The sequence below is a fragment of the Megachile rotundata genome, chromosome 10 (genome assembly GCF_050947335.1).
Source record: "Megachile rotundata isolate GNS110a chromosome 10, iyMegRotu1, whole genome shotgun sequence".
In the NCBI taxonomy this organism is placed as follows: Eukaryota; Metazoa; Arthropoda; class Insecta; order Hymenoptera; family Megachilidae; genus Megachile; species Megachile rotundata.
The window spans coordinates 8,655,879-8,678,372 of NC_134992.1; the positions used below are offsets into that span (position 1 = coordinate 8,655,879).

At 37.9% G+C, this 22,494-nt stretch overlaps 1 protein-coding gene across 3 annotated transcripts in view; it reads left to right on the forward strand.

Moving 5' to 3' along the window:
* hth (Meis homeobox homothorax) overlaps window positions 1-22,494 on the forward strand; it is a 565,080-nt gene that overhangs the window by 166,018 nt on the left and 376,568 nt on the right. For all 3 annotated transcript variants that reach the window (XM_012281928.2, XM_076536623.1, XM_012281931.2), the window contains exon 7: window positions 12,659-12,788. In XM_012281928.2, the coding sequence (XP_012137318.1) occupies window positions 12,659-12,788 (130 nt within the window). The remainder of the gene's footprint in view (window positions 1-12,658; window positions 12,789-22,494) is intronic.

The following is a 22,494-nucleotide window of genomic DNA, read 5'->3' on the forward strand; positions in this document are numbered from 1 at the left end:
ACCTCCATCTTGCAAAACATAAATTCCCATGTTCCCAGTAAGCCAGGCGCTTCATCCACATTCTGTCTTTAACGACTCGAAACTATCATCTAGCTCGATTATTTTTCGCTAATGAACGTATATAATAGCGTCGGCGGTTAGGTGTCAGTGTCCACGGTTAATGCGATCGTAGTTCACGATAAGATGGTGCTCGGCTGTCGGTGATCGTTAGCAGTCCGCCCGTCTCGTACGCACGCGCTCAAGCGTCGTCGCACGCGTGCGATAAAAATTCGCGGTCCCTCTCGTTAAAACTGCGATCTATCGATCTTGGTCTTTTACCTTTCAATGCTTGATTTGCATTGTAGATCTGTTAGTTACTTCCTCGTTTGAGAAGACATTGAAAGAACCATGGAATTCGTGTTAGGTTAGGTAGACATTTTGTAAGACATCTTCCTTACATGTTTAAAAATTTAAATTCAGTGAAGTTTTAGTTTAGTAAACAATTATAAATAAATTTATTAATGCATTGTAGATCTGTCAATTACTTCCTCGTTTAAGAAGACATTCAAAGAACCATGAAACTTGTTTTAGGTTAGGTAGACATTTTGTAAGACGACATCTTCCTTACGTATTTAAGAATTTAAGTTCAGTAAAGTTTAAGTTTAGTAAACAATTTTAAGTAAATTTAGTAAGGAAGTAAATTTAATGAGGAAGTATAGGTTTAGTAGTTTTAGTAAAGGTTTGAAGGAAGAGTTTGAGAACGGTAAGGTTTAAATAAATTTAATTGGCGCTTAAAAACGGAGGAGATCATGGTTAATTTACTTAATGAATTCGTGCGTTAGTAACCTTAAAGAGAGTGCATTAATCTAAGGATGCATCTTTGGCAAGACTTCGTAATTTAAACAACAGACGATACAGATAAATGTAATTACAAATTAAAATGCATTGAAAGAACACCGCAGGTTGCTTATTCAGCGAATTAATCTTATCTCAACTTTGTAGATACGCATTTCATTCAACACTGTGGTACTCGTTAGTACTTAACACTCGTACGTCATGAAACAACACAGATAACTTAACAAGGTGGATAGTCGATCTGATAGTAAACCTATTAAACATAAAAAATAGGATGGTAATTAGTCCATTCGCATGATCGTCGATAGCATCGGAAGCCTGCGCAAATCTGCGTACTCGCAGATAACTGCATTCTCGATCGGTACATCCGATTGCAAAAAAAGGAACAAACCAAAAATATATTCATACGAGTATCGCGATCATCGGACATGTTGCAGAAAATGATTCCGAAACGTCCTCATTATCGACATCGTGGCATTCGGTCGAAACGAGAAAACAGAGAAGGTTGCAATAGAAGGAGAGAAGGTAAAGGGAGGAATAAGGGGGTCGCCTTATCCCGAGGGAGAAGGCAACACGGGAAACCAATTAGCCGAGGAACGCCGCCACCGTGCCACTAGATACGAGACCGAGCTTCGTACCGTATTCGTTCGAGCTGCCGACCATGATGTTACCAACGATCTGGTTCTCCATATCGTTACCTGCAAAACCCGTGGATACGTGTCGCTTAAAATCCTACGTTCGAACCACTGCTTCCCTATGGATACGTGTACATTATCTCTCTTCACATTTTGCGATTTTTCGGGAATCTTGGGAATCTTGGGGATAGGATTGGGTTGATAGTGTTGGAGGATTCACTGCTGACAATTATGGGGGACTTCTTATGGAGGACTTTTGGTATGGCAGTTTAGTGAATTTGTGAATTTTTTGTTGCTGTGAACTAGTCACGTGATCTTGGAGGTCTTTAAATATCACCAATTCATCTTCTAAACCTCTAAATTTCTAAATTTTTGAGTTTTCTAATTCTTATGAATCCTGAATCTAATTCTTATGAATTCTTATGATCTTTGGATCCATAAAATGGCGGACTCTCAAATTTCATGAAAGTTTCTAAATTTTTATATCTTTGAGTTTGTGAGTACTCAAGGTTCCAAATCCCTAATTTCCTAATTCTCAAATTTTTGGATCTCTATACTGTAAAATTCTTGAAATTCCAAATTTTTAAATCGTCAAATTCTTAAATTCTCCAAATTCTTCAAATCTCCAAATCTCCAAGTGTCCATGTTCCCAAATTTCTAAATCTTGAAATTTTCCAAAATCCCTAAATTCTCCAAACTTTCTATACTTTCCAAATTCTCTAAAATCCCCAGATTCTTCAAACCTCCAAATCTTTAAACCTTCAAATCCCCAAATCTCCAAATCTCTAAATCTGTGAATCTTCAAATACTCCAAAGTCCCTAAATTCCCCAAATCCTTACATTCTCCAATCTCTCTATACTCCCTAAATTCTTGAAAGTCCCTGAATTTTCCAAATCCCAAAATCTCCAAATCTCCAAATCTCCAAATCTCCAAATCTCCAAATCTTCAAATCTCTAAATTTTCAAGCCGTCAAATCTCCAAATCTCCAAATACCCCAAAGTCCTCAAATTCCCAAAAATCCCCAACTTCTCTAATCTCCCCACACTCCAAATCCCCAAAACCCCAAAATTCCCCAAATCCCTAAATTTCCAAACCAACAACAAATTAACCAAAAACCCCCCTTAATTCAAATCATCACAAAAATGCATCTCCACAACTCCCTTCCAAACTCAACTTAACACGATTATATAATCCCGAAATTCTGAACCTAACCAGTATCGAGGTTTTCCACAGTCGTAGATGGTTTTTTGAAAGAACGTAATCATTTGGGAGTCTAATTTATACGGCGGCTAAATTAAAACGAATGCTTCGGATGGACGCATCTGCGAATCTGTCGGTTCGAAGCGGGAACCTCTTCAGGCGAGAGGAAAAAGAGGAGAGACCGGTCAATTCCCGGGGAAAAGAGAGAGGGAAGTATATTGTGATTAGGAAGGAATGTTGATTAGATCCATCAGCTGGTCGAGTGCTGGCCCTCCTTCTTCGCTGAACCTTCTTGAAACTCTCGTCTGACCTAGAGACTCCGTGTTTCTGAACCCGACACTTCGACTTTCTTATTTCTCTTGGGTTAGCTACTATTTCTCTGCTGTTCAATTTCTTAGTTTGATGCTCAGTTTTATGGTGACAATGAACATTCCATCGATGAATTATTTTACTTATGAGAATGGGGACATCGTTGTTTTGATGAAATACTACTTGCCATATTTTGACAAGTCTACACAGACCACATGTGACATATGTGACTTGTGCGCTCACAGTCCACATATGACGAATATTCTAATTTTCTGTGAGTTTCATTTTGAAGTTTGCTCAGTTTGCTATGTTGATATAATTGATGCCATAAATACACCACGTAGAAACTTGATATCAAAATATAATCACTCTTCGTTCACAATAAAGTATGACAATGTCTGAAGACATATTATTATTATGAATAGTATTAACTATCTTGTTGATACAATTAGTGTCACACATTAATATAAACCCACGTCATAGTTGAATTTTTTCAGAATTAAAAACATACCACATTGAAACTTGGTATCAAAATATAATCACTCCTCGTTCACAATAAAGTATGACAATGTCTGAAGACATATTATTATTATGAATAGTATTAACCATCTTGTTGATACAATTAGTATTACATACTAATATAAACCCACATCATAGGTGAATTTCTTCTGAATTAAAAATATACCACATTGAAACTTGATATCAAAATATAATTACTCTTCGTTCACAATAAAGTATGACAATGTCTGAAGACATATTATTACTATGAATAGTATTAACCATCTTGTTGATACAATTAGTGTCACATACTAATATAAATACACATCATTTCGTTTGAATTAAGTTACAAGAATGCATCGAAAAAATTAACAAAAATTAGCAGAGTTCCGAAACATGCCACGTCGTCGACCCCACCATCGATTTATACCGTCGATCTCCATATCGATTCCGTATTCCATAGACGTAACGATTCGAAACACGACGTTTGCTGGCGAGCAAAGATTATGTACACGCTCGAACACGCGTCGACTGTCAATACGTAATTGCTCTGGCATTCGTAGCGCCCGTATCGTGTCTTTCTTTCTTTCCTTTTTATCATTCGATCGCGATCGTCAAGGAGTCGCTTTCCGCGCATTCGTTGCAAATTTTCAGACAGTAATTAGAGCATTAATTGCTCGAGATAAAAATCGACTCGCTTTTCAACGTTGTTTCGCATTTTTACTTTGTCTTCTATTCTTAGCGTAATGATCGCGATATTCGATGATTTTGCTTTTTCGGACATCAATCATGACAGTGGCAGGCAATTAACGTGTGCTTTTAGGTGGTGTTAAAGAGTATGGTTTTTAATTATATGTGGTGAAGTTCTGATTAGCTGAGCAGAACTTTTTTAAGTTGAGTAAAAGATGGAAAGTGGAGAAAAGCATGGGGGGTTAAATATTGAGTTTTTGGGGGTTAAATATTATAGTTGGTATGTACTAAATATACTGTGATTTTTAAATCTTGAGAATTGGAAATTTGGGAATTGTGAGGTTTGAAGTTTGGGAATTGAGAATTTAGAAATTTTTGAATTTTGGAATTTACAAAACTGGAAATCTGAGAATTTCGAGAATTTTAAGACTTTGGAAAATTTTAAGAGTTTGAGAATTTAGAGAATTTTGAGAATTCAGGGTTTTGGAAATTAGGAAAGTAAGAAATTTGGAAATTTGGTAATTCAAATATTTGAAAATTTGAAAATTAGAAAATTAGAAAATTAGAAATTGGAAAATTGAGAAAATTGAGAAAATTGAGAAAATTGAGAAAATTGAGAAATGAGAAAATTATAAAATTGGAAGTACAAAAATTGAAACTTAAAAAATTATAAAATTGTAAAGAAAATTGTAAAATTATAATCTAAAAAATTAGAAACATAAAAAAATAAAAAATCCAGAAATACCAATTTAAAAAATGATGAACTTCAAATATTTCACTCCCCAAAAATTCGAGTATTCGATTCCCGTCCTTTAATCCGCAAATCCATAAATATTGAAATTCGCCTAGAAATCTTGCATCCATATAAAAAGGTTGAGCACCGTAGTAATGCAAAATCCAAAAGGGCGGCAGAGTATTCGAATTCTTATCATCAGTCACGGTACAAATTCCATTTCCTGCGACCTGCTTTAACACCGGAAGGAAGCGGAGACCGTTCGAGACTTGCCGGCACCTCAGTCAGCTACCCTGAAAATTCCGCGTTCCGGGCAGGAAGTACGCCGCGAAGGCGGCCGGAATTCCATTACGCTGGAAAATGTAAATACCATTGCAACGTGCTGACATAACCGCGCGATAATCCGTCGAGCGGAGGCGCTGGCTGTGCAATAAATCGTAATTTATGATCGTTCGGCCGGTATCGTGGAGAAATTCAAGAGCGTTCGACAGGCACCGGAACTCCCGTTTGTCTCTATTCCTCTAGAAACGATCTAACTCGGCTTCTTGACCACGCTTCTGTAATCTCGACTCTTTTCGAAGCGTATTCCTCTCGCACTTCTTTTGTCCTCGTCGCTCCGAGTCGCGCGACTGTTCGCTTTTCCCCGGAACGAGCACCAATAAATTAATTGCGGAGATTTACGTATCTCGCCCGTAAACCAGTCAGCAAGACTAATGCTCGGCCACTAATTACATAATTATACGGCATTATGTTACGACGACCAATTAATACGTGGGTACAATGACTCGAAGGCGCTCGCGCGAGCGGATCGAGCGCGTAAGTCATCGGCTCGCGATCTGCCGAGCCGATATCGCTACCATCGTCGGCTTATAATTTATTGTCGCTGCTGCCCTCGAGATCGACACTGTATCTTTCGACTTAGCTTTTGTTTCATTAATAACGCGGTATCTCTTGGAATACACTCTTATATAACTTGAACATCTTATGAAGTTCGCTTATATACATCACTTATATGTGTAATACAAAATAATACATCATATGTATAATACAAAATAATAAATCATATTTATAATATAAAATAATACATCATATATGTAATATAAAATATGAAATATATTAAACTGTACATTAGATATTTTACGTTGATTTAAATGTTAACTTATTGTTCTGTTTTGATATTCTTGTATCTCGATTCAAACAAGTCTAGATAAAATTTGATTTTCATGAAGATTAATATCAACTATATTGTACTGGCAATTTGCATTTTATATTATGAAATTTGATATTTTAATAATGTTGTATCTTGATGAACGTGTGAGTCCAAGTATAATGGGACTTACATTATAATTCACTTATTGTTCATATTATATGAACTTGCAGTATTATAAATTATTACCGGTAGTGCAGTCGAATAATTTATCAATGAAAAGAGTATATAATATTAACTTACAGTATTATAAATTATTACCCTTAGTATAGTCAAATAATTTATCGGTGGAAAGAGTATATTATATTAACTTACAGTATTATAAATTATTACCCTTAGTATAGTCAAATAATTTATCAGTGGAAAGAGTATATTATATTAACTTACAGTATTATAAATTATTAGTGTTATTAGTACTAAAAATTAGTAGTGCAGTAATATATCAGTGAAGAGTCCAGACAAAAATATCTCCTAAAATAAATTTACTAAATTCATCATTAAATTTGAAATTAATACCACGAATAAATACCAAAAATGTCTTTTGCAATTAAATTAAATAATTAAATTTAGACTAAATATATAATTAAACATAAATACTACATATTTACTTGCCAATGTTGAAAACGTGAAAGGTTTTCGTGACGCGTAGCTGTTTCTGTATAAGTGAAATCAAACGTTTACAAGATTTGAAAGAATTTCAATCGAATGCAAAATTTGCGGCAGAATTTACAAACACTCGATGAGTGAACTGCTAAAAATAACCGCGGAATTATTCGTTTCGATGAGTTCATTATTCATGAGCAATTCGTCCGTTCAAAGCATGTTTCTGTCCCTGTTGTGTAATATGTCTTTAATTCCTTTGCGTTCCGTATGCGTTGCATATTTATTGTTATTACGTTGTGATTGTGTTTTCTGAAATATGGTTTTTTGTGGAGAAGATGTATTACATGGAATGTGGATCGCCTGAGATATTTTTGGGTCCTTTTGTAATTTTTCATTTTTTGGGTACTTAATTTGGAAGATGAATTTGGGGATTTTTGGGGACTTGGAAGATTAGGAATTGGGAATTGGGGAATTGGAGATTTGGGGATTTGGGGAATTGAGGATTTGGGAAATGGGGGATTTGGGGAATTGGGGATTTGGGAACTTGGAGAATTTGGGGACTTGGAGAATTTGGAATTTGGGGAATTTGAAATTTGTGGAGTTTGGAATTTGAGGAGTTTGGAATTTGGGGAGTTTGGAATTTGGAGAATTTGGAATTTGGGGAGTTCGGAATTTGAGGAGTTTGGAATTTGGAGAATTTTGAATTTGGGGAGTTTGGAATTTGGAAAATTTGGAATTTGGGGAGTTTGGAATTTGTGGAATTGGAATTTGGGAAATTTGGAATTTAGGAAATTTGGAAATTAGTAAATTTAACACTTTAAAAAATTCTAAATTGAAAAATTTCCTAATCCAGAATATTACTTTAAAACGTATTAAACTACATGCAAACAAAGATGCATCGATACTTCCACAAGTTCTACAAAATCACCATTCGCTAATGATCCAGTTCACATCACTAATTGTCAGATCATCGATCAACATCCTTGATCATCCCTCCACCGTCTGACTGATTACTACGCAATACGCAGAGTATGACGATGCATGATCGCGATCTTACATAACCTCACGACTCTCCTGCGTAATTGTAATCTTTTTATCCTTCTTTTTTGCCACTTTGCATAGCCTCCATTTCCTCCTCGCTAAATCTCTTCCAAACACAACTACGTATCTTAAATATTCTTTTTCTATAAATTTATAAAACTATTCCTTACTTAACATGATATCAAAAATAATTCTCTTAACATAATTTAAAAAATAATTCTTTTAACATGATATGAAAAACAATTCTTTTAACATTAAACAAAAAATAATTCTCTTAACATGATATAAAAAACAATTCCTTACTTAACATGATATAAAAAACAATTCCTTACTTAACATGATATCAAAAATAATTCTCTTAACATAATTTAAAAAATAATTCTTTTAACATGATATAAAAACAATTCTCTTAACATAATGTAAAAAAAAAATTCTCTTAACATAATATAAGAAAATAATTCTCTTGCAACAATTTAAAAACAAAATAGTAGTCTATCGCAACTGCAAGAACAGTACCCAGTATAAAAAAGGCAATCAATATAAAAGTAACCTAAATTAATTTTATGCGATTAGGAGTTTAGGTATAAACTTGTCGAAAGAAGTCGCGGGGGTGGAATATGAGATGCGGGCAACTGATTTATTTAAGGGGCAGACCAGACATCCGGTTTGTCGAATTACGCTTTAAGAGCGCCTGTAGACGGAGTGGCAGATAAAAAGCGAGATGAGAGTAGAGAGACTGCGTCGACCCGTTAACCTAACCGTTTATCATTGCATCGACACGAGTCACGCAGCCAGGGACCCTTCGTGTCCGTTTAAAAAAACGAAAAGGAGCGAATCGGGGCTCTTTAGTAGGAAGTGACGTCACTGGACTACATCTAACGCGAAATGTGGGTCATATGTTACTTTTCCTTTCTTTCCCTTTTTTATCAATTAATATGATATTTTAGCAGTTTGATATTTTTTTAAATTGGTATTGAAAAATTCTTTGAAGGATGAAACGATTAGCTTCTTCAAGGATGTTTACGGCTTTGTTTAGTTTATTTTTAATTTGCAGTTTATGTGGATGTTCACATGTTCACGTATATTCACATATGTGACTATAACCACATATTCACATATTTCCATATATTCACATATGTGACTATAACCATATATTCACATATATTCACATACGTGGTTATAGTCACATATATGGATACATGTAAATATGTGAATATCCACATAAACTGCAAATTAAAAATAAACTAAACTTAACACACATGTGGTTATAGTCACATATGTGACTATTACTATCATCCTTGTATATTATGAATTTATTTCTAATGTGATAGATTTAAACACAGTAAAATATAATTGTGAAAAATCATATAATTTCCTAACCTCAAAAAAGTCATCCTTGAAGAGGTTGATCCATGTGACCATATAATAACATGTATGATAAATTATTTGAACAAAGCAACAGTTTATAGTATTTTACAAATTTTGTACAATACAACCTTATCCATATATAACATTATAATTAATGATACATACATATGAATTTTAATAGAGCACACATTTAAACTAAGATAGACTTTTTTATTAAAATATACCTCTACATATGTACATATTTTCAATTTCAATCTCCAAAACAACAGCCTAAAACATACAAAATAAAAAAAAAATAAAACAAACATAACTTCAGCTCCACACAAAATTTCTCCAATTTCCGCAAATCTTGCAAAGAAATTTTCTTATTCGCGAACCGACGATATTATCGCGTAACATAAAAATGTGTAATCGATTCATCGCCACGTTTAAGTCAGTCTCCCACGCGGTCGCCCGCTTCAAACGACAAGATGATCTTCGCTTCGAAGGTGACAATGACAAGCATCGCCCTTTGTTTCGTAGTTGCTGCCAGTAGGAAGCAATCCAGCGACAACCGATGCATTATTAATGTCTCCCCCTCACTTGTTACCGCTCTCGTACTCGCTCGAGCGACGTGTGTATCCTCTGCGCGTGTTCGGACCCTCCTAATGAAAATTAAGACGTTCCATGCCATCGCTGTTATGGCAAATTAATTACCACGATTACATCGCTTTTGTTTGCTCAATTATTTATGATGGGACGTGTTCTTTTTTGGTGGTTTGGTCAAGTTTTTTGGCAAGGAAGGATGGTTAGGTGGAGAGGAAAATTGGGGAGAGGAAGAGGTGGGAGTTGAATTTTGGGAGCTGGAGATTTGGAGAGGTGGGAAGTGGAGTTGGGAATTTGGGGAATTTTGGGTTTGAAGAGGTGGACATTTGGGGAATTTTGAATTTGGGGAGGTGGACATTTGGGGAATTTTGAATTTGGGGAGTTGGACATTTGGGGAATTTTAAATTTGAGGAGTGGGGAATTTAGAGAGGTGGAAATTTAGAGAATTGGAAGTTTGAGGAGTTGGAAATTTAGAGAGTTGGAAGTTTGAGGAGTTGGAAATTTGAGGAGTGGGGAATTTAGAGAGGTGGAAATTTAGAGAGTTGGAAGTTTGAGGAGTTGGAAATTTAGAGTTGGAAGTTTGAGGAGTTGGAAATTTGAGGAGTTGGAAATTTAGAGAGTTGGAAATTTGAAAAGTTGGAGATTTAGAGAGTTGGAAATTTGCGAAGTTGGAGATTTAGAAAGTTGGAAATTTGAGAAGTTGGAGATTTAGAGAGTTGGAAATTTGAGGAGTTGGAAATTTAGAGAGTTGGAAGTTTGAGGAGTTGGAAATTTAGAGAGTTGAAAGTTTGAGGAGTTGGAAATTTAGAGAGATGGGAGTTTGAGAAGATAGAAGTTTGGGAACTTAGAAATTTGGAAAAATTTATATTTGAGCAGTTGGACATTTGAGAAATTTTAAATTTGAGGAGTTGGAAATTTAAAAAGAAGGGAATTTGAGAAGTTAGAAGTTTGTGAATTAAGAAATTCCCTCACGACTCCATTAACCAAAAAATTAGTGTGGTATCACGAATATTTTTCGGCCCATCGTGGTTGTTCCACCACATCACGAAATACGCTCGTTACCGAGTGTCTCCGTGCAGGAAGGTCCTATAGATTTGACCGTGTAACGATTTTAACCAGATACGAGAGTGGCCAATAGTGAGGGGGAGATCGAGCCGGTACATTATCGCGAAGATGACGCTTGTGACAGCATGTGGGAGTAGCTGTCACTCATTGTTGCTCCGGCAGACCTGATATATCCAGACATTCCGCTCCGTGATACCCGGCTGCCTGGAATTCTTATCCTACGACCTCGGGTCACGATCGATAACCATGCTTTTCGCGTAAATAAATGTTCTCCAAAGCGTGGGCAAAATGTCGCCATTGTCGATCCGTTCATTTATTCTCCTACTAAATCACGCGTTCGTAGAATACGTTTGTTATAGCGTTTGGAATTTCTGCAATTCTATTATGACGGTATCGACTTTTATTCCCCATTGTTTACTTATGGGAGAATGCTTTTCGATTGTGTTTATAAATTGACAGTTTTGGTAATGTTTATTGAGGATTCTATGTTTTATTTATTTTCGTGTCGTTTGTATAGGTTCACTGTTTTAGGGAGGTTGCATTGACTTGATTATGGTATTTTAGTGGTTTGTCAAGTTTGGGTGCTTAGGTGCCTAAATTTCCACCTTCCAAATTTTTACCTTTCATCTTTCCAAGCTCTGAATTTTTCAAATTTCCAAATCACTAAATTGTCAAATACTCATATTATCACTTTTTCAAATTTCTGCCTCAGCAAGTGTGGATCTCCTGAAATTTCCAATTACCAAGTTCTGAACTTCCCAAATTTCCAAATCCTCAAGTTTCAAGGTCTTCAAATTCCCACCCTCCCAAATTTCCATCTCCTCAAATTCCTGGGTCCACAAATTTCCACTTTGCCAAATTTCCATCTCTTGAAGTTCCTAGGTCCACAAATTCCTATCTTGTTAAATTTCCATCTCCTCAAGTTCCAAGGTCTTCAAATTCCCACCTTGTCAAATTTCCATCACTTCAAATTCTTAGCTCTTCAAATTCCCACCTTGCCAAATTTCCATCTCCTCAAGTTCCAAAGTCCGCAAATTCCCACCCTCCTAAATTTCCATTTCCTCAAGTTCCTAGGTTCACAAATTTCCACCTTCCCAAATTTCCATCTCCTCAAGTTCCCAGGTCCACAAATTCCCTCCTTGCCATATTTCCACCTGCTCAAGTTCTCAACTCCCCAAATTTCCAAATCTTCAAGTCTTCAGGTCTCCAAATTTCCTCCTCAAGTTCAGAACTCTCCAAATTCCCAACTCTACATTTCTCTAAAGAAGCCCGCTTTGCTCCCTAAGTTTCAAACTGCTCAAATATCCATCTCCTCAAGTTCCCAGGTCCCCAAATCCACCTTCTAAATTTCCTCCGCAACCTCGTCAAAATTTCAAATGTCCAAACCTTCAAATTTTCCTAAGGAACCCTCCCCAAAGTAGAAAAGTTCGCAATCGGAAACGGAACAATTAGTATCGTTAGAGCCCAGCACGGGCCAGTAGTGATGTATTCCTCTCACGCTAGCAAATGGCAATTTGTTGGACGTTTTTCTCGATGTGGACAGGTTTGTCCCGCGATTATCGACGCGACGACACCCGCGGAATAAGCGTCGATGCGCGTCGTATATACGTCGATTCGTAGGAGGTGCGCGTCGTCGAATCATTTATGCCAGCAGCATTTTCGAGCGTTGCTACGTGTGCTCCGCCTTTAATCGAGATCGAAATCGGCCTCGTCAATTGTATTCCGTGGAAGGCGCAACGGTACCGTGAACGCCACCTTAAAACAACCCTCCGTGAGAACGTGACGAGCCTGATTCGAGTACGAACGATCGTGTCGTGCGATTCCTACGCGTGAAATCGAAAGTGCATTGCCGTTCGACGCGTCGTTTGAACGAACGTTGTTTGTTGCAGAGGCCACCCTCCTCGTCGCTCTCGTACCCCGGCGCGGGCGGTAACGATGACGCCCGTAGCCCTGGGAGCGGGGGCACGCCAGGACCCCTTAGCCAACAAGCACCCACCAGTTTGGACTCGTCGGATCCCGGTAAGTCATTTTAATTTCTTATTTTTTAATATTCATTAAGGACTACGACAGATGTCAGATCAGATCATAACAGGTCATAGATCTGATCAATAATCATTCATCACCATAGTATTTGTAGTGCACCTCGCCTCTGAAATTCTTTTCTCATTTTTGTTAATAGATTTATTATGGAAAGGTAGAATTTTATGGATTTTTAGCAGTGATATTGAATCATGTTAACACAATACAATATACTAATAAATATCTACAAGTATAATAATAAGTGTCCACAGAGTATATGCAGTATGATGAACTTATGTGGTAATCAAAGTTATAGGTTAGGTTAGCTTCTTACAATATATTAATACAGGTTCAAAAATTGAAAGTATAGTATGATGAACTCTTGCGTTAATTAAAATTATTGGTTAGGTTAGCTTGGTACAGTACGTTAATATGAAGAGTACAGTATGTTGAACTCGCGTGGTAAATAAATTTATAGGTTAGCTTACAATATATTAATGAATATCTACAAATGGAGAGTACATATAATATAATGAACTTACATGACAATTGAAATTGTAGGTTAGCTTACAGTACTTTAATAAATGTTTAAAAAATAGTATATACAGTATGATGAACTCGTTCATTAAAGTTGTAGGTTAGACTACAATCATAATAACGTAGTGTTTGCAAATTTATCTAGATCTTCTAATCTTCAACAATCTCGTTTTAAAGGCCGATTTACTATGAACAGTTAATAGAAAAAATCTTTATCAGTGAACGGTAATAACAATAGATAATAAACTCATGTTAATAAAATTCTCTAACAGGAAAATAGACAATAATGTCCGTAATAAGTGTATATTAACAAGCGTCTATAAATGAACATACATTTATGCGTTGATAAAAATTATAGTATAGATAAGATAACTGTAATATAAATCTAAACTTGATCATGATTCCCACGTTTAACGAACGATCGTGAGAAGTTTTCGAAGGAATCGATCGACGAAAAGCAAAGTGGTTCGAGTGGATCGAGAATACAGATAAAGGTTCGATGGTAGACGCGTTAATGACAATATCACGCAATAAGCAACGGCTCGATGACAATCAAGACGCTACTCGGGACCCCACGGACCTTCTGTGCGCCCTTCAAATTTTACAAACACTGACACGAACGTCAACACTATCAAGCCCACGGTAACGCCATCATCGAGGCTAATGAGCAGCTCGCCATTGGCGTAATTCTCTATTTTTCATATTCGAATATCTTGATACTTTTCTTTTTTAAATTAATCGACTTTCATGTGCTATTTTTGCTTATTAACTGCTCTTTGGCAGTAGTAGTTTTTTTAGGGGAATTTATTAGAAGTTTGAGGTAGAAAATATAGTTCTTGTGATATTCGTGTTGGTTGCGTTTAAAATTCGCGCGGTTTCTTTTGGGACAAATAGCTGATCGAGAGATGTGTATGAGGGATTAATAAGTTGTGGTTATTGTATATACCTACACACATACATTTGTACATATGTGAGTGTACATATATGTAGATACATATGTGCACTACATATGCACATACATTCACACGTACGTCCATAGATACATATATGTATACAGCACTTGCACGCATGCATACATACACTCATAGATACATATATGTGTACATAAACACGTTCACATATGTGTATACATACATACATTCATAGATATGCAATATATGTATACATTCTTACACACATACGTTCATACACACATATGTTCACACATGCATCCATTTATGTTTACATACATGCACACATACGTACATACATATACAAATAAATACACACATTCACACATGTAACCATACACACATACATACATACATCAACGACACAATTTAATAGAATAATAAATACTTAACAATATAAATCACTCAAACAGTTAATAAATGTCAAAAATCCTACTTCAAGCTTCCAAAAGTAAAAAAATGAGTCCATTTACGACCCAACTTTCGCAACTTTGACTTGACATCTACTTAATGAAGTTATAATTAAAATTCCAAAGAAATAAACGCGTACAATTTTAAAAGAGGTCATAAAATTGAAAAGCACTTAATTCTTTGCCTACCTCAACGAAGTTTCCCCGGTTTTCGTAAAAGTAAAAGGGGGTCAGAGAACGAGGAGAAACGTTTCGCGCCAATGGTTAGCGGTCGGGTTCAGTCAGTCACCGGAGGGTACACAAGTTCACGACACCATCCCATAAAGATTCATTAAGGTCCGCCGTCTCTATATTCGTTCTGTCATGGTAGCGTTATAGAGCCGCGTGGCGTGCCAGTTCGCTTCAAAACGCTGCGCGTGTATCGCGTATAGGTGTGTTCCTCGTGCTCGTTCTCTCGCTTTTTCGACGCGACACAGTCGAAACGGTTGATCAATAACAATCAAAAGCGTGTGCTGCTCCGTTTGAAGTAGCAAACAGCCCTGGAAAACTATGTCCCATCGACTACACATTTTCCATCTAGACGACCTTCGTCAAATGACTCGCCATTTTCTCTCATTTTCATAAATTTTTTTAATTACGCAAATTTCATCTATGATTTTTACAGCGACAGTACATTGTATCGCGCTAACAATTTAATGTCTAGTTGCAACTTGTATTTATGTAGATATGCAGTTTAATTATATCTTGCAGTTTAGCTGAAGTCTTCCAGTTCTAATCGCCTCATGTATCATTGTGTAATTGAATAACTACTACCTATATATGTAACAAGGAATTGACTTGATTTAGTGCTACTTTAACGTTGGATTACGTTCAGATTAAAAATCATGAAATTTAAATTAATCGGTAAATAATGAAGTGACCTCCCACCGCTAATCAAAGACAAATATATATGATCAAATGACATATCTAGGTATAATTGATCATTAGTATTCAATTTTACGAAGGTTATTAGAGGCAAGCAAGTAATGTAATGATTAGAGAAACAGTAGTACAGCTACATTTGCGTCGTTAATCACCGAGCGTTCGAATTAACGCGTCTCACGCTCGATCGTGGACGACAAAGTTGTCAGCAAGTAGTTCTAGCATCCCCGCCCGTATGACATCACGAGGATTCTTCTCGATCGAAGAACGTCTTGATTGCCGGTCGCGTATTTGTCGTCGTTTTAACATTCATCGCATGGGAAACGCTTCGTGACGAGATTTCGATCGGCTCCCGTAGCTCGCGACTTCTGCTCGCTCCGTATTAATTAAACCGCGTTTAAACGGTAACGCAACACCTCGGATCAAACGTCGTCGCGTTCGAGCGATCAGCACGGAACACCGTTGCCCGGCTACGCTTATCCGCGAGCGTATCTAAACGAGTCGCTCTCCGTCGTCGGGAAATAACGCGATCGTTATCTCATTAACCGAGCTCGGCTACAATGAAATCGCCGGGTACCAGCCGTCTTCGATCACGAGCGAGCGGATACCGATCTCGCGGCGAGATCTGTCGCGGCGTAAATTCTGTCGCGTGGAAAACGGGAGAAGATGAAAATTTGCTGGACCTCTGATCTCAGAAAATTCCTTACAGAAACCATTAATTAGCCATTTACTGGAATAATTTCTTAAATTATGAATTGCCCATTTACTGGAATAATTTCTCTAATTTCTAAAATTGTACTTTTATAGCAAACTACATGTAGCATATTTCTACTTTTCTGTGACAAACTTTGAACTAATTTCCTTTGCAACTTAGAATACTTTAAGACTTCTGTATACTTTTAAACTTTTTGATAAACTGACCTTTTTCTAGTTACATAAGCATACTATTTCAATTACAATACTTCCTTTTTCCTTTACCAGTCAAGTAACTTAAAATTAACCTCAAGAGCCTGAAAATACTTGTTTAATTACAGTAGAGTTGAAACACGACGAATAAATTAAAAATGGCGCACGAGTGAAAGTGGCGCCGCCAGCGGAAAAAAGTTGCAGCCTCCTCGATCTTCATTGTTTTCGAATCACTGTCGTTTGAGGGAAATGGCCGACGGTCTTTGAGAACCGCTGCTAAACGTTGTTCAACGAATCGATTTCTCTCGGTAAACGAGGCACCCTGCATGCTATTCTCTCGTTAATTCTCAATTATAGTATTGTTTATACTTTAAACGAGGCGAGTCGCGTTTCTGGAAGCGCTGTCTCAAATCGTTCGTGCGCTTTACTGAGACCCATCATTTGTCTCGTGATTTTCTTCATCACAAAACTAAACCATCGATAATATTATTCACAAGTTTAAATTCTGGAAAAACATGAAGACTCGTATGAGGAAAATGAGGACTCACATGAGAACTTTTTTTAATAAAGATCATATTTAAGTTTACTTCAAGTTTAAGTTTACTCTAACTCTATGAAGTAGATGCTGATAAAAAAAGATGGCGAGTGCAAGATGCAGCCTTAAAGATGCACGAGTTCCAGGACTCGAGTTAGCTAACGTAGATAGTATCGCGCTCTCATCGAAGCTGTCACCGACGAACGAGGCATTTGCTCGACGCCCTTCGAGGCTTTCCACGGTCGTTTTCGACCCGTCTATCGGCCCTTTTCGTCGTTTCCCTCCGCCAGACCATGGGCTCGTTAACGTGCCGGCTTGTTTGCCGTCAGATATCATCTTCGACAGACGGGGTCCATGCTGGCCTTGTCCGCGACCGTGAAACCTCGAGAGTTGGACCTAATTTCTGTCGTCGGAACGACCGATCGTCGATTGTCCCGTGCTCGTCGAACTCGTCCCTTTATCGTTTGTCTACCTAGAAATGGGACCTAAACTCTTCAACTCTGATTTAGAACTTTCTTCAACGCTGAGAACTTCTCGAGATTTAGGACCTAGGGGACATTGATTTAGAACCTCATTGATTTAGATCCGAAATTAGACTGATTTAGGTCTGAAATTGTTGCCCACTGAATTTAAATCTTTGAACACCTACGAAAAATATGCAACCTTCGAATCTCGATAATTTCACGTATCGACAGAGGTAAAACCGTTAATCAGAGGTAGAATGTTTCTTATCGTAGAATTTTTTCTTTTGTAGATCTTGATAGCATTTCGATTTAAAATCGCAGCTCCAATTGCAATAAAAGGTCGTACGAAACGGTAATTGAGGATAGAAGATGTCTTATCGTGACCCAATTCGAAGGAAATATGTCCCCATCTTTCGTGTCTGATCGATTTAAGAAAATTCCACGGTTAAAACGGTGCAGTTTTTTCGTTCACGATCTTGATAGGCCATCGATTTAGAGCCGCAATAGAAGTCGTTGAAACGCGAATCGAGGATAGGAGATTTCTCATCGAGACAGTACGATTCTGGCTCATGAAGTATTAACGAGCTGTTTGATGCACGTGTTTTTACATATCCGATTCCGGTCGTTAGGGCGGAATATTTTTCCAGGACGCGCTGGAAACGCGTGTCAGCGTCACGTGGGAAGAGCACAGCCCCGGACATTAACATATCGTGTCGCAATCGCTCGCGCGGATAAACACGTTCGTTCTGCCCGTCGAGGCTTACAGGAGATTCTATCTTGTCGATTCTAGTCGGTCGATCGCGATACATCCTCCGAAGAAACTGCCATTCGATTCTCATCGTTGTCGATGCTCGTGAGAACACGCTTCGATCTGCGGGACGTCAAACAATACTCTCAAAGTTCATCAGCGATGTGCGTTTAGATTGGTCACTTTTAAGTAGGTTAGTGATGTATGTCAACTCAGGAAGATTTCTATTATTCTAAATATTATTCTACGAAAGTTAGTGAAATTTTCAAGTTTGAATTAAAATTCATTGGCACTGGATTTATCGACATTGCATGACCGCCCAAATTGACTACTTCATCTTGAAGATTAACATTTAAATTTAACTTTCTTAATAATCTTTGTAACGTAAAATAAGAAATCTAAGAGTTGAATCTAGAGTTGCCATACGAAACAATTTCCAAGAATGCTTATAGGCGTATATCCAAAAATTTCTTCGATTTCTGTAGAGCGAAGGGGTTCGTTAGTACGAGATCGATCTACGATCTAAAAATGTTTCTCCTCGAAACAATCTCGGTCTCTATCGATCCCTCTATCTCTTGGTGGAAAGGGGTTCGGATCCGCGGCGATCGTTTTTTCCTTCGATCCTGGGACTTTACAGAGTAGATCGACCCTCTCGATTCGGCAGGAACGAGTCCTGTCAACGAAGGGCCGTCGTCCACGTATCGTCCCTCTTTGTCCGTTGCTCTGGCGGTTGGTTCCCGTAACAACCTTCAAGTTGGCCAGAGTTTTCGTGCTTCTCGAGATCCTTAATCGACGGTTCGTCGACTCTGGTCTCCCTCCCCTCCGCCGGCGTCCGTGAAAAAGGAGGGAAAAAGCCTGGAGACCAGATATCCTCCGGTTTCTGACAACTATCTGGCCTGAACGGTTGAAGAGAACGGCTCCGGAGAGAAAGAAATAAATGAAGAGAGGATCGAGAGCGATACACGGGGCGGGAGCGGAGGGTTGAGAGCGTGTTAAAGCGTGTACGGGGACCAAAGATCACGGAGAATTCCTGGAAATCGGCTCACGTGGGAGAGGGAGGGAGATAGAAGTAATGAGGCTGATTCTCTGTTTTCTGTGTTTTCAGCGAGCGGCGGTATCGGTCGGTTATCGGGACGTGCCTTCTTTTTTTTCTTTCTCTTTCTCCTCTTCTCTTTCCGACTCTCTTGGTGCCGTCTTCCGCCCCCGTACGGAATCTTTCCCTTCTCGCGGCATAATGAGGCCTTCATGTCGTGAACTTCTGCGCCTTGTAACCCCTTTTTCTTGCCGGTCGAGCCCTCGCCTCGCTTGTCCCGCGTAAAACCTCGTCGAACACGGTACCCGTGCACTGTCCGGCTCCCTTTCCGCGCCTCTTTCTTATGCTTGTCGCTCGGAAAGCCACCGAAGAAATCTGCGAACTTTTTAACCTTTCAGAGGACGCTTTTCGATGCAGTCCGTACATGTCCTCTCTACTACCTTAACTTTCAATATCGTTTTTGCCCTTTCATTTTTATTATGGTACAGAATTATGGTATTACTGACAAGATTGTAGACTATTGCTGGATCTTTAGGTTTTAACCTTTGTAAATAGTAATTAAAGTATTACATAACTGGACGTTACTCTTCAGTTAATACGATCAATCGCAAGTATGATTAATCATTAATAATGAGTTAATATGAGAAATTATTATTGTATCTACTTTTCTTGAACAAAAATATTTGTCCTCTTAATCTTTGTCAAAAGTATCAGGCTACCATAATAAAATAACTAACCTACCATAATAATAATTTGACACGATTTTAACAATGTTTAACACATTTACAAGTATCCACAATTTACGATTCACATTTGAGCAACCCTCTCGATAAATCAGTAAACGAAAGTCGAAGAGAAGGCAAAATGTCGTAGGTGGCACCGCGACGACATTGAAGTTAATCGACGCGTTAATGAATAATAAACTTTGCGTCACTGGCATGCTATCGATTGCTCGCGCGGTTCGGTTCGATAGCCGGACATGACAGCCGGTGGAAGTCTCATTAATATTACTGTTTACTATGCCTTTAATCTCGGATGTTTCCCCCGTTCCTGCTGGCTGTCAGGGTTCATCGATTTGAATAATTCCCGTTTATCGCGCTTCCTCGGTCGGTTCTTGGTAAAACCGAGGTCCACCGTGCTGAAAAATTCGCTTATCGGCTACGCGAATCGCTAACCACGGATTCTTCGGTAAGTGGATTCGAGATTCCAGCCAGTTGGAACATTGGGAATCGAGAAATCGACGCTTTTGTCGTTTCGATAGTCGATTCTTACCGAGACGGTGTTCCGTAGATGCATCGATGGATAGGTTAGCTTCTTTGATTTTCTCTTTATTCTTTGATTTGTTCGACGTGTAACTAGACACATATGGGATCTTACTTTCTAACGGTAATTTACTATTTTCTATTTTTTTGTTTTCAACGAAATTTGTAAATTTTTAAGGGGTTTTCTGAAGTCTCTAATTTTCAGGTTTTTCGAATTTTTTATTTTTAGAGGTTCAGGGCTCAAATACTTCCAAACATCAAATTTTTAGAGTTTCGAACCTTAAACTGTTAGAGTTTAAAATTTTTAATTTCTAAAATTTTCAAATCTTTCACTACCTCTTTTCAAGTCGTATGTTCAAACCTTTCACTACCAAATTTTCAAGTTTCCAATTTTCATAATTTTGTACTTTTAGACCACCTGATTTCTCAATTTTCAAATTATTATATTTCAAAGTCTTAATGTTACATTATATTAATGTTTACTTATTTATAAGTTTCACTCATTCTTAAAATTGATCAAAAATGATCAGAAGATGATAGACTTCTAAATAGAGGTTGTATACCTATACAACCCTCTTGTAGCCTATACCAGACTCATAAATTGCCCCCAAATATCTACAAACAGAAAGTATCAGTTGAATACAATTACAAAAAAAAAGTACCTTCTGCAAATTGCTCGGTCAGCACATTCGTATCTTTTTTCCGGCAACAAAAGTTTATTGCAGGACTCAAAATTCATGCTGCAGAGTAATTGCGGGTCTCGCGCACGCGTGCACGTATAACTGCGGCAATAATTAACAAAACTAAATACAACGGTCGCTGCATTATTTATCGCCGCGGGCTCGGCCGCTCGCAGCAAATTTCCGAATATTTACCTCCGCGCGGCCCGTTTCATCGGCATCCTAATAAACGTCCGTATATTCCGGCACGATTTAAAAATACTCGTAAATACGGCTCTCTCCCTCTCTGGCGAGCCAGCCAACCGGCCAGCCAGCCGGCGAGAGAAAAATCAATTAAGCCGCTTATGTGAAATATCGATGCAATTACGTGCGATTGCCAAATCTAGCCGGGGCTATCGATGGCCGCATTATCGAGCGTCCGGCCATCGCAGGTGAAACCGACGATCCCGATCGCGCCCTCTCGTCACTTTTTCATCCGTCGCTCTTTTTTTCCCTCTCTCTCTCTCGCCCCCTTTTTATCCGCGAACGTACTATCTCGCACGCCAAGCCGGACAATCCGGATCCATGGAACGAGCCGCGAGATTTATCGAAATCCGTGTGTCGAACGGTAACTTCTGTCGCTGCGTGCGCTCGATACGGCAAGGACCGATATCCATCGATATTTGCTTTTGAATTTTCAATGCGCTTTTGGTTGCTCGTTTATGCGAGTCGTTTGTCGCCAAGTTTCCGGTCTTGTGCGGAAATCGTGATTTATTGCTGATTTAGGAAAAATAGCCGAAAATCTCTGGGTGTTTTGGGTGTTGTTGATGAGTGAAACTGGGAAATGATTTAAAATTAATGTGTATGTGATAGGAACGTGACATATGTACAAACATGGTCATAAATATAACATAAATGCAACGTGAATATAACTTGGAAACAATTTAAAATTTATGTATATGTGACACAAATATAATGTGAGTGTGTCATAAGTATAACACATATGATCATAGATATAACATAAATGCAACATGAACATAACTTGGAAACGATTTAAAATTAATGTATATGTGACACAAATGTAACATGTGTGTGTCATAAGTATAACGCATATGATCATAGATATAACATAAATGCAACATGAACATAACTTGGAAACAATTTAAAATTTATTTATATGTGACACAAGTATAATGTGAGTGTGTCATAAGTATAACACATATGATCATAGATATAACATAAATGCAACATGAACATAACTTGGAAACGATTTAAAATTAA